A 13,289-nucleotide genomic window follows, 5' to 3' on the forward strand; every position below is an offset into this window, starting at 1 on the left:
CACTGAGGGTTTTTGACTCACCAATCGGGTCTAAAAAAAAAAAAAAAAAACTTCCAGCAAATCCCGTCGACCTTGATGGTGACAAAAGAAGAGTTAAAAGTAACCGCAGGTACTAACGTAATCTAAATGGAGGCTTTTCTGATAAAATCACAGCTTATGTGAGCAAAGAGGAGGGAATAAAACGGTGCAGGCAATGGGATGCTCCATTGACCTATATATATATATATATATATATATATATATATATATATATATATATATATATATATATATATATATATATATATATATATATATAATGATCATGGGTCAGCAGCCGGATCAGAGACGGACAACAAGGCCCATCAGCTGCTGAGGTCCAGTAATAATTTACCAGCTTTCTTTATTGGTTTCTAGGGTGAAATGATGAGCAGTCGGTCCAAATGGTGCTGGTGCTGCCTTGCAGCATGAAGGTCCTGGGTTCAAATCCCATCCTGAGGCTTTTCTGCATGGAGTTTGCATGTTTTCCCTGTGCATGTATCGTTTCTTTCCAGGTACTCTGGCTTCCTCCCACAATCCAAAATCCTGACATCATTGCGTTCTCTAAGTATATATTTGTGTGTCTGTGTTGCACTGTGAGTCAGCCAGGGTTGTTCCACATTCAATGAGCAAACCTTTTACATTCAAACTACTCAGACGTGAAGAATATCTGCTGAGGTAAGAGTTGCTGTATTTCTGGCACATTCTGCAACCATTCGTGGGCTCATTGCCTAAAACTGTTTGTTTTTGGTGAAATTTGCCTAACACTGATATCAGTTTTGCCCCTCAGTAAAATAAATAAAATATATATAAAATATTCCAGTTTATCCTGGCCTAATTGTACTTGTAGACCTGTTCCATTGCATTAACACTGCTTCATCTAATCCAGCCTTTTAACCTCCTGTCACTGCAAACCTCTCTTTAAATCAGACTTCCAGCACTGGTAGCAGGCACCTTCATATGTGTCTGCAGGACGCTGAGCTGCTCACCTGGTTGTAGAGGGCACAGATGTGCAGGGCGGTGTTCCCCGAGGCGTTCTGGGCGCTCATGACGGCTCCGTAGAACAGCAGATGTTCCAGATGCTGCACATGGCCGTGACGACAGGCCTGCACACACAGACACAGAGCTGACGGGATCGCTGCAGTGGCATGCCTTCACCACTAGATGTCAGTCTGCAGCAGAGGAGCAGCAGTTCTGTTCGGACCCAGAAACCAAAATCCAACATCTAGAGTCTAACGGAGTCTCCAGGAGAAATGCATCTGAAGGATCAGGTGCTTATCTGCTACATTTCCACTTAAAATGACCGGAAACCTGGGAGATGTGACAGACTTCAATTTCTGACCGTGCAACTTGTTTTAAATATCAACTTTTATAAAAGTTCCCCCATGTCCATTAAGATAATCTTTATTAAATAAAGAGTTTGAAATCAGTGCTTCCCTATGGAGCCTCATGAGGGCCAGAATATTTGTTTATTTAGTTTATAAAGTTATAGATTCCTGCAAAAAGGGAACTAAAAGCACATTTGTCTTGAAATGACTGTTTCTTTTCTTGATTTGAGCAGCTAAATAAGATTATGTAATATTTATCATGGAATAAATATTTTACCCCTAAAATAATTAGATATCCTGCACTTTAAATAATATGGAGATGAATTATTCTTCTTTCAAGTGCAAAAATCTTATTCCATTGGCGGATAATCTTATTTAACTTCTCAAATCAAGGACAAAAACACTCATTTCAAGAAAATTTTACTTACTTTTAGTTTACAGTATTAACTGTTTTAGTAAAAACACAAAACCACTCATGTTTCTGATCCAAGCTTCTGTAGATTGAGATGAATCCTAAACTGAGAGGAGGAAGCAGCAACGTCAGGCTAACGTTTCTACGCCCACCAAGTAGCCACAGCTGCCTTTCCTTCCCAGCAGCCTCTGCTGCACATTGATTGGCACCGTGGGCGCCGCCTGGTGTCAGACGCGTTAAAATGTCCACAAACCTGACTTCATCAGACAGAAAACAGTCATGTCCCTTCTTTAAATACAGACATCCATCATCGCTTTGACCAGAGGAACCGCGACCAGATACCTGCTCAAACATTCCCACGGGAGAAAACGCACAATATGGCAAAAAAAAATGTCAGACTTAGACTTTATTTAAGCAAAATGTCGTTGAAAGGTTCAGAGCAAAATTGGAAGGTAAAGGTAAATCATTATAAGTATTTGACATTTGACAGGAATGTGGCAACAAAAAAAATTGCAGAAAAGTGGGTTTAAGACAATCTGAATAGTGCAAATACATGTAGCAGCAACAATGAACCAATCGTATGATGATGCAGATGAGAGTAAATATTTTGATGCAATCCGACTGTTTTATCTTTGATAGAAATATTAATAATAATAAATAAATGCTTTTAAATTCAGATGGGTCACAGGTAATTTGGTCCTGCCCACATGAGGAGCAGACTCCTCACTCACTCTGGATGACGGTAACCGGGCCTCCGGTACTAATGTGAAGGACCATGGCATCATATTTGGACGGGAGACAAACCTCCAGCCATGTCCTCCCTGACAGACCCAAAACCAGGGAACATCAGGGAATCCTGACCTAAAGAGTCGACTGCTGCCTGCATGTGCAGGTTGGCTGATGGCTGCATCCATCTAGCTTAAATGTTCTCTTGTCTTTACGATTTTAAGGAGTGGTTGTATCATATTAAAGCTCCAGGAACACAGGAAGTCGTGGACGGCCAGTCTCCTGGACACTGATCCGGTGAGATTACGCTGCTGATGAAACGTAAAACATCGTTTAAACGTCTCTGTCTGGGCTGTTTGTGTCTTTCATTTCATTTACATCTTGCCCCCCTGAAGATAAACATCGCTTTTTAGCCTTTATGAAACACACGACAAAATGCCTCAGCTGCAAATCACAAAGGAGATTAAAAGCAAGCTGATCAAACTTTAAAATGCACAGATGCATTGTGCAAGCATTAAAAATGGATGTTGCTTATGTTGCAGGAAAAGTCAGGAGGAGATGTATAAACAGCTGCGGCTCGTTGCTGAGCTGATGTCTGATCCTCGTGGTGAACATGATGTCCGTAATACGACGCGGTTCTGATTCTAACACTGACTGGCCTCCACACACACCTCCACTTTAAGTTATGCATTACGTTCTAATCATTATCATTAAAGTTAGGAACCATTAAATACAAAACAAAGGGAAATAACCGAGGAGGGAAACTGTGAACATCCAGTCCGGTCATCTCACTAGAAAGTCCTGTTTGGGGAAATAATCTGTTCATAAGTCGGGTTTCAGGAGGAAACCTTGACCATGTGAGCCAGCAGCCGTGGTTCTGCTGCTCGCTGACGGCTGATTGTTATCGCGTCTGAAACGGGACGGCTGAGATTTAACGACTCGACAGGGAGGGAGATAAGAAACGGGATGACTGTGAAGGCCCGGCGTGTGCAGGAGTCCGTGCAGAGATGCTCGTAGTTGGTCGCTGCTGCAGGGCGGCTCTTTAAACGGCTTTATCTGCCTCAGCGGGGAACAGCTGCTCAGACCGCGAGGGGAGAACGCTTTGTCTTCATAAAGCGGGGCTCCTCCAGGAAGGAGGTGGTGAGTGCGTACCTGGTGGACCTCGCGCGTACCTGGTGAACCTCGTGCGTACCTGGTGGACCTCGTGCGTACCTGGTGAACCTCGCGCGTACCTGGTGGACCTCGCGCGTACCTGGTGGACCTGGTGCGTACCTGGTGAACCTCGTGCGTACCTGGTGCACCTCGTGCGTACCTGGTGCACCTCGTGCGTACCTGGTGGACCTCGTGCGTACCTGGTGAACCTCGTGCCAGCCGTTCTCATCCTGGCAGCAGACGGAGGCCTGGTGGTTGAGCAGCAGCTCGCAGCAGCCGGGGTCGCCTCCCACCACCACGCTGTGGTACAGAGGCGTCAGACCGCGGCTGTCCTTGTAGTCTGGAGACGCTCCCAGCTCCAGCAGCGTCTGGGGGAAGCATCACAGAGCCACGGATAAAGGCATCCACAGATCCTGAAACATCTCAGCTACGTGAGGGTAGATTTGGTCAGCAGCAGACAACATTGTTCCAACTTTTCCACAAAATCTTTTTATTTACAGCAGCTGTTAACCCCTGAAAGGAACATTTGATGCCAACACAAATTCTCAATGTATAAAATCTCCTGAAACTTCCAAGTAATTGTTTTGTTTACTGATATTAAACCTTTATGAAACTGCAGACACTTTGAATTGAGAAAGCTTCCTGGATGGGAAGCAAAACATCTTCAGCTTCAGAATAAAAGTCCAGTTTTATTTTTCAACCTTTTTTTTAATTGATCATGAACTGCATGAATCTTCTCCGACACTTATATTAAACACCCAGAGGAGCTCACACAACAATACCCGGGCTATTCCTGATTACTATCCCGCTATTAAAGTGAAATAATGAACCAAACTCATCTCAGGAGTTTAATAATCCTGCAACTCAACCACACTAATCATGCAGATCTAAAACAGCATTTATAAAACTTTATTTTGTAGATTAGAAGCTGCTCTTTATTTGCCAGCTCTGGCTTACTAAAATGAAATCCACCATCCTGGTTTATGACATTTTCTAATTAGATTCTGAAGTTGTGAAGATCATCTCTAATGGGACAAAGGCTGGTTTGGAACAAGAAAATAACCAAAGCTGAGAGAACACGGGTGGAAATAAAATCTGTTGTGACATTTTAAGCTGATTTTGTTGGTTTCTCAGGGAAAACTCCCAGGAAAGTTTTACTTTCCCAGAGCAGTAAAGAAAAAAGGCCTTCACCTGTTTAGCATTTGACTGAGCTGTTAGTCAGAGCAACAGCTTCCTGAAACGGTCTGTAATCCCCACAGACTCGTTTAATGCACAAGCAGGAGGGAAGGATTGTTTAAAAAAGACGTTTTCTCACCATGAGCATGACCTGGTTCTTGGAGCGGGCGGCTTTGTGAAGGGAAGTCATGCCATCCTTGGCCCTGAAGTCCAGGTGAGCTCCTCCATCCTTCAGCACCTTTAGCATCTCCGCCGCGTTGTCCAGCTGAGCGGCGAACGTCAGCGGGCTCTCTGGAACAAACAGGACAGGAGGTGTCAGCGACGGAGACGGCAGATGTGTTTCCATGTCCTGCAGCTTTCAGCACAGAGGTTCTGGATCCAGACTGTAAACTCAGACATGTTTGTTTTCTTAAGCTTAACACAGGAGGCGAGTTTAGCTCTGCTGAAAACGCAGCAGCAGCGCCGGGAACTCCCGGGAGGAAACCTGTGATGTGAACCACAGGGGAGCTCTCTGCTCCCTTTAATTCACCGCCAAACATTTGCAGGTAAAACAAGACTCGTAAACGCTTGGAAGAACAATTCTCCTGTGCAAAGAAGAAGCTTCTGCTGAGAAACAGAAGCAGGAAGGATTCCAGAACTCAGTGAGGGGTTGGACCCCCTTTGAAACCGACGCACAGCGTAGCCGAGCGTTGGGTAGGACAGAGGTGGAGAAGAAAGTTCAATAAAGGCAATCCACACGCTTTTTGGGGTAAACATGTTTCTGTCGGTCTTTTCAGAATTACTTTAACCTGTGACCCAAGCTTTAATTTTTTAAATCTTTTAACTTTTTAGAGTTGGGGGGAACCAATAAATCTAATAACCAACTATTAGCTGTGGCGTCTCTGCTTAAGGGGCCAGTGGGTCCGACCAGATGTCGCTGTGGAGCTCTATGTTCACAATAATCAGTAGGACATGATCGTTCTTTATAGAGCAATATTGGAAAAAAGACAGATTCCTTTACCAATAAAATTCAGTTATAAACATCTGTGTCTATTTATCCAAGTCTGCCAGAAAACCAACAAACTCAGTAACTAAATCCTCCTGAGGGGCTGTGATGTCGGGGCCGGTCCACTAATGTTTGTCTAAATAATGAACATCTGGAATCTCACTGAGCATGCCCAGTACGCTCTCAGTAGACAGCTGTGGGGCACAAATCCTTCAGCCCCAAGCTCAGATCGACCAATCAGAACGCTGGAAATGCAGACGTTAAGTTTACGTTCTGCTGGATAGTGTGAGACCATCTAGGCAAGGTAAGTTTATTTGTAGCACATTTTTGTACAAGGACAATGCAAAGTGCTGTACATGATTAAAATGTTGGAAATTAAAGACAGAATAAAAGTAACAAATATTGTTGGAATAAAATTAGGAAATTTTAAACTAAATAAAACTGGAAAATGAAAACTAAAAGCAATGACTGGATTTGAAGGTTGTCTGAAATCGGCACAGCAGTCCAAAACTCCTGCCATGACTCCTTCCATGACCTTTCATGTTGACCCCATGAAAGGTCATGGAACAGGAGCTAGGAGCTGTTATTAGAACATTTTGGATGCAGCCAGGGTCCAGAAGAGATAGGCTGTGAATTTGGTGGGTCTAGCTTTTGCTCATGCCCCCCCCCCCCCCCCCCCCCTTTACCTCAGCATTGCCTGGTATATAGATTTTTGGGAGTTTAGCAGTCTGATGAGGTGAGGAATGAAGCTGTTGTGCAATCTGGGTGTTCTATATCTACAGCTGCTGAACCTCGTGCCAAAGGGCAGCAGGGAGTCCACGGTGGGGGTGGCCGGGTTTTTTTATGGTTGTCTGAGCCCTGGTCAGGCAGCGTCTGTGAGCACGGCAATGACTGGAGGGAAGCGTTGTCCCGATGATTCTCTCTGCTGTCCTCTCCTCTTTCTACACATTTTCAGTCTGAGGTGTTGCAGGCCCTGGGTCACAAAATAATCTGTTCATCCCCTCAGGGCAGAAAATAACTTAGGATCTCTGAAAAGACGCCAACTTGTCAGTTTGTAATGCACGCAAGATTATCCTTTCTGAAAAAGAGACCATACCAAGTAATTTATGATTAGATATAAATGTTGCATAACATCCTGAAAAATACATAATTTTTACCTCGCAGAGGTGTCCTCACAGAGTGCAGCTGCCAAAATCCAAAATGTCTGCATGTGCACCAAACACATGTGAGGCCTGAAGATGCAGCACAGCACGAGAAAATGTTTTCAGATCATCCCACGCATTGACTGCCTGACAGGTCCACACCCTATATGTGTTCTTCTGACATTGTGGACGTAGAGATATCCAAAGGAGCATAGAGTGTTTTTAAAAAGCTCGCCCCCGGTGGTGACAGGTTGAAATGACACCCGCTTTTACGCATGTGTACGGGAGGCGACAAAAACACGTCTGCCGCTGCGACTGCATCAGAGGCTTAATGTCTTCTGAGGTAAGAAAGCTATAAATATTGAAGTTAGCACGTGTTCTCTCTCTAATGCATCGATTACGACGGAGACTCAGCAAGCAGCCAAATGAACAAGAGCGTGCAGCGCGTCACGTCCAGAGAACAGGAGCCGAATCACTCTCTCATGACCTGACTAAACAACGGTATGAGAGGAAAACTCATTTTACACATTGAGCAATTGTAAGGGCATGTAATGCGAAAGAAAATACATAATATTTGACTTTAATCACTATGCACTTTTGAAATCAATGCGGTACCGCACACGTGACGTCACCGTCTCAAGAGCAACGCCCCTTTTGCCGCTTAGGTAGGGCATACAGGAGAGAACGCACGGATAACGGATATGACCGACTTTACAGCCGTTAAACTTTCCCAAGACGATGTCCCAGGCACACGGTTTACTGGTCGCACTGTCGAAGAACACACCAACCTTCAGCTCAAACGATGGCTTGAGGTTCGAGGGCTTAAAAAGACTGGAAAACTGGCCGAGTTGATGAACGGTAAGCTTTGTTTTTTTTCCCTGCGCGGCGATCATGGCAGCGTCGGCCGTTTTTTTTTTTTTGTTGTTGTTTGCAATCACCGTCCAGGAATGGGTATATGTTTAATGTTTGTCTCATTTGAAATGTTTTTGAGTAAGCTATCCTGGTAGCAGGCTATCATGTTAGCGCCTGCTACCATGATAGCCTATATGCTGTCATGGTAGCAGGCGCTACTTTATTAACATGTCGGCCACCAAAATACTCTTACCTTGACTTGATGTCGCTGGAATTGGGTCAGGATGTTCTTCGGTTGCCCTTTCCTCCGACAAAATGCTTGCTACATATGTACTTGAATTTGGTAACTTTTTCCGGGTTGAACTGTTGTGTAGGCCGACCGCCCCGGTGTTCCAAGCGCACACATTTCTCCTTGGCAGTCTTGAAGAAAACATCCTTCATATGCGGCCGATCAGCGTAACTCGAGTCGCTGTTGCACGTTCCATAGCAACAATGTTTAAAAACCATGGTCTTAGATTTGGAAAAAGCAGTCGTTTTACCGAGTAAAACCAAGGCTAACGCACGTCTCTTTTACAGCAAAACAACGGCGACTTTCCGGAGTTTGCCCCACTGCGTACCACGTGATGTGACGTCATCGTGACGTTGTGTTTCTAAAAATAGCTCGCGCGCGGTACCCCATTTAAATATTGCAAAATTAGAGTGAAATGAATTTATTACCAGTTAAAATGGCTAAAATGGACAAGATGACAACATCACTAGTCAGCATTTATTGTTTTTTAAACCTCAGACATTTAGTTTGGTGCTCCTGACTGTTGAGCTTAGCGTAAGCACCATGGTGAGACACCTGAGGCCTCCAGAGACGACATTGTTGCAGTTTGAGTCTGGTAAGGGAAGAAAAGATGTGTCCAACAAATCTGAAATCCGTTTTAGAGAAAATAGTCTACAAATGGAGGCCATCATGCTCAGGTCTGGCTGCCAAGCAAGTTCACCCTGAAAGCAGACAACAAAATGCTATAAAAGTCCCCAAAACCCTTAAACTGTCACCAGGGAACATTTTACAGCAGATTCTTGCTTTCATGGGAGGTGAGCAAGGAGCAAGTTCCCCAGAAACAGAAGAGACAAAGACCAGGACTCCTGAAACAAAATGCTTTAGGACAAATTAGCATAAAACCAAATTATTTGGAGACCAACGCAGAAAATATGTTCCATCAACGCAGCACAATGTCACAGTCCAGAACGCTGAATTTAAAATGAAAAGTGATCTTATCAAGGTGTTGGTTGTTTGTATCTGTAACACTTCTATTCTTTCACCTTTTCTCCTTTTTAGCATTTTGTCTCATCTGTTTTTCTCCTTTTTTCCTCTTCTACTCATTTCAGTGTATACTGAACATGAAATAGTCCCAGCATAAAATCTAATAAAGCTTCTTTTATATATAAATCAACCAGAGTACTAAAGCAGTAAGGCTCCACTTGCAAAAGGAAAATCTGTTTTTGGCACAATAATTCTTAATGCTACATTTCCAGACAGGACGCACATTTCTGGACTCATCTCCTCAGCCAATTGATCAGCCAATCAGCTCTCTCTGTTTCCTCCATCTACCTGCTTCAGACACTCAGGAGTAGTGAGGAGGACTGTGAGTGAACTTCAAAGATTTTGTCACCTTAGGAGCTCCCTGAAGTCCTGAGATGCTTGTGAATTACTTTTATCTCACCAAGGTGAAATTCTAAGTTTTTTTCCTAAAATGACGTCACTAGGAGCTACTTTTAGCCCGAGGATTCTTTGTGAATACAGGCCCAGATCATGAGCTAATTAATTAGGATTCTGTGGGGTGTCTTGAAATGGGCAGAACTTGCACAAAGAAATAAAAACATTCAAATGTCTCAAAACGGAAAGTGAGGATGTGGACAAACGTTCCCTGGATGGAAGTCAGAGATGGTAGATGGGTGCAGGAAGCATCTAAAGTTATTTTCTTTATCGTTACATGCAATTAAACCAGATCTTTTTAAATTAAAACATATATTTTTATTAAGATTTAAATATTTAATGGTTTGTCTTAGTTGTTTCACCTGGTTATAAGAACTGAAACCAGTCAGAGGAACTGACCCACTATAACAACTGGAACCAAATGATGGTTTTCCTGAGCCTAAACAGAGTTTCATTTCTGTTCCTCATGAAATTTATTTAGACTTTAACAAACTTCAGATTCCTTACTTTCATTCACCGCTCAGGGTTGTGAGCTGATAAAAGCAGGTCAGTTTTCTCTCTATTAATTATAAAGGCATGGCAGAAAAACAGCAAAGAGGTGATTAAAGCGGCCCGGCGTGATTCTAAACAAGGTCATCAAAACAAGACACTTGAAGACAACAAATGTGTCCCAGATTGACTTTATGTTAATTAGCTTATTATGGCACCAGGAGCTGGTTTGGAGCGGTTCTGGCCTAGAAAGTTCTCAAATAAACAACAAATAGAGTTATTTTCAGGGAAAAGTGACTTTATTAAGCCCTGCGAAAAGATATTCCGCTCAAATGCACTAAACTTACAAATAAATGTTTTAAAACATCTTTGAAATAAATGCTGAAGGTTGAACTCTATGCCTGTGCTGGATTTAGAAACTCAAAGTACTTTTAGCTTATGAATAATAAAACAAGCAGCCATTCACAGCAGAGAGCAGAAATAACAATGCATTAAAGGTGAGGCTCAGTGTTGGAGTCTGCAGCATTAAAACCTGCTCTAATCTGCACAAGCTTTTTATAAAGTCTAGGGTTTCCTGGAAATAACCCAACGGTTGAAATGGGTGTTGCCCTGCGATAGACTGGTGACCAGTCCAGGGTGAACCCGCCTCTCGCCCCATGACAGCTGGAGATGGGCCTCAGCACCCCTCATGACCCACAAGAGACAGACGTGTTAGAAAATGGATGGATGGATGGATGAAATGGGTGGAATAACAGGTTCTGGGGGCTAAACTGCAGATACATCACTTGCATCTCCACTGATCCCCTGTCTGTCCCTCTCCCATCAAGTAAACGCTTCAGAAACTTAAAGCCAAAACTAATAAACTTACAAACAGCTTCTTCCCCAGAGCTGTGAAGGCAATCGCCCCCTGCTGAGAGAAAATCAGCCCACTGTTACTAACATAACATCATAACATCATACGTTACAATCACCTTAATGTTACTGCCTACTGCTCACTATCATGTCAGAATTTCTAAATGCCCATTACTGTAAATGAAGCCTCTGATCATCAATGCTCAATAAAAAACCTTATTACTTCATTATCTTTATCTGTGACTCTCCTGAATGTTAAAATAAAAATAAAATAAAAAAATGTATCCCTTCTTCATTGCCTGTTTGTCTGTTTTTGCCTTCATTGTGTGTAATGTGAACCGGAGTAGCTGGTAGCAAATTCTTGTTTTGGGCACACAAGGATGGGATAAACCCTATAAATCAAACAGTACCCTGACTGTTCTGATCTGCACTATATTTCTGCAGGGAGGTGATGGTGGAGCAAGCAGCACGCTGAGGTTCTTGGGAAGTTTATTGCTGCTGGGTTAGTACACGCCTGTGTGGCTTAGTCATTGGAGAATAGGAACATGGCATGGTCAAGCTGGCTTCAACGTAACGCCACAGCCTCATCACCCCGACACCAGGCAGCCAGCGCTCCACACTGAGGTCCACAGCTCCTGGACACAACACATCCAGGTGCTGCCCCGGATTCCAACCTGCAGCTGCAACCAACAGTCCATCCAAGAAAAGCCCCTTATGCATTAATGAGCACTGGGCGTACCTGTGGAGCAGGGCTCCCAGCTGGGCAGAAGCGCACACGTCTCCAAATTGCACCTTGGCTAAACTGCACCGGTTGCTGGGAGACTGAAGGACGCTCTGAGATCTTCGGGGTAAAGTTTAAATGCAAATTCTACCTAATCCACCCGTCCAACTTTCACAGATAAAGGCTCAACATTAATATTGGGATTGAGCAGAGAAGGAAAGGAGGAAAAACTCTGAGAAACGTTTAGATTAACTTAGCAGTCAAAATGTAATTCAGAAAATCAGCTTGAATGAGGCAGTATGACAGCCCTCCACCTGCATTGTGTCATAGTTCTGGTAACACTGATGGTGCTTCGTCTGATTCCACTATAAATATATAAAGATGTTCTGCAAACCGGGACCATCTTCCTGGTGCCTGTGTGATAATCACAGCAGTAGCAGCGTGGTAGCCCTGACCGTCGGATGCTCCGGTAACTGCTTGATAACACCTTCGTTCCACCCTGCTGGACCCCAGTTTAGACCGAGTGTGAAATGTACACATCTGTTTCAAAGGGAGAGAAGTTTGCAGCTCATTTTATTCCAGGAGGAGGCAAAACGTCCCGCTGGTTGGAAAAATGAGCCCCGCTATCTCCACCCGAGCAGACGCGGAGGTGCAGGAGGGAGAGGAGTCATTTAAAGCCATTCTGCTGATCACAGGAAAAGCTCTGGAAGACATATAAAATCTATAGGTGGTGAAGTTTGGTTTGCAGGTTTTCAGAGGCGCCTCAGCTCCACACCAATAAGCCCTTCTTTAACAATAGTTCTCAAAGCCAATTAGGAGAACCTCACTTCTCTGCCTAATAGCTCCTCATCCTCCTGCTTCGCCTTTATCTGCCTCAGCGGACCACGTTTGTTCTGGCCGATCTCTGTCCACTCAATGCCGCTCATTTCAAGCCCAACCGCTGCGCCGAGACACTCTTGACACATTCATTAAATAGTCATAAACAAACATAATTAGCAGCCTCGGCACTCAAGTGAAGTCAATAGCACTTAAAGCAGCACGGGTTAGCCAACGGCAGCAATGAGCTTCTAAACGCAGGCTGCCTGAGGCCCACGAGATAAAGGTGGAAACATTTTAACACGTGTGAAGCTAATCCCTTCTCTCCGCTCTGTCAGGGAAACTGTTCCAGACACAAACGAGGATTTATTCCCCTCCTTTCAAAAGATAACAGAAACGTCGCTTATCTGAGTGAGAAAGTCCTCACTGGGCTGATTAGCGTCCGCAGGTGCGGGAGCAGATAAAGCTGGTGGCGTCGCCGTCCAGAGGGACGACTCTTGACCCGACTCTTCCTCCTGGTGCAGACCGGAGGGGCTGGAACTGCTGACTGGCCACGGGAAGCAGGGTTTAACCCACTGGAAAACAGCGCAGTGGGTCAATTACCGAAGTTTCTCAGCTTGGTCTGTGTCGGCCTGACAGAGAAACATCTAGAAAGCTCAAATCTGCAGCTTTTCCTCCATGATTATTAACTGAAATCTTCTTTAAGCTTTAGTTCAGTTCCCAGCGTTAGATCTCCCAGACAGCTGCCTCTATGTCAGCAGGGTGAACTTTTACTATAAAGGTTTACATAAATTTGTGCTGAATTATTGAGTCATCATTAATAAAGTTATCAGTTATAAAGCTGATGATGGTGGATGGCCATTCACGATTGATTTGAAGCATTTTCCCCAGCATTTAAACACTTTTATACTCTGG

At 44.0% G+C, this 13,289-nt stretch overlaps 1 protein-coding gene across 7 annotated transcripts in view; it reads right to left on the minus strand.

The window, feature by feature from the left end:
* The window catches only part of LOC105937705 (SH3 and multiple ankyrin repeat domains protein 2), a 308,586-nt gene that overhangs the window by 164,979 nt on the left and 130,318 nt on the right, over window positions 1-13,289 (minus strand). For 6 of the 7 annotated variants that reach the window (XM_036135850.1, XM_036135847.1, XM_036135849.1 and 3 more), the window contains exons 7-9: window positions 4,952-5,103; window positions 3,837-4,004; window positions 1,008-1,124 (exon numbers count right to left, since the gene is read on the minus strand). In XM_036135850.1, the coding sequence (XP_035991743.1) occupies window positions 1,008-1,124; window positions 3,837-4,004; window positions 4,952-5,103 (437 nt within the window). The other variant, XM_036135851.1, reaches the window with a different exon arrangement.

This window comes from Fundulus heteroclitus, chromosome 4 (genome assembly GCF_011125445.2).
Source record: "Fundulus heteroclitus isolate FHET01 chromosome 4, MU-UCD_Fhet_4.1, whole genome shotgun sequence".
Classification (NCBI taxonomy): Eukaryota; Metazoa; Chordata; class Actinopteri; order Cyprinodontiformes; family Fundulidae; genus Fundulus; species Fundulus heteroclitus.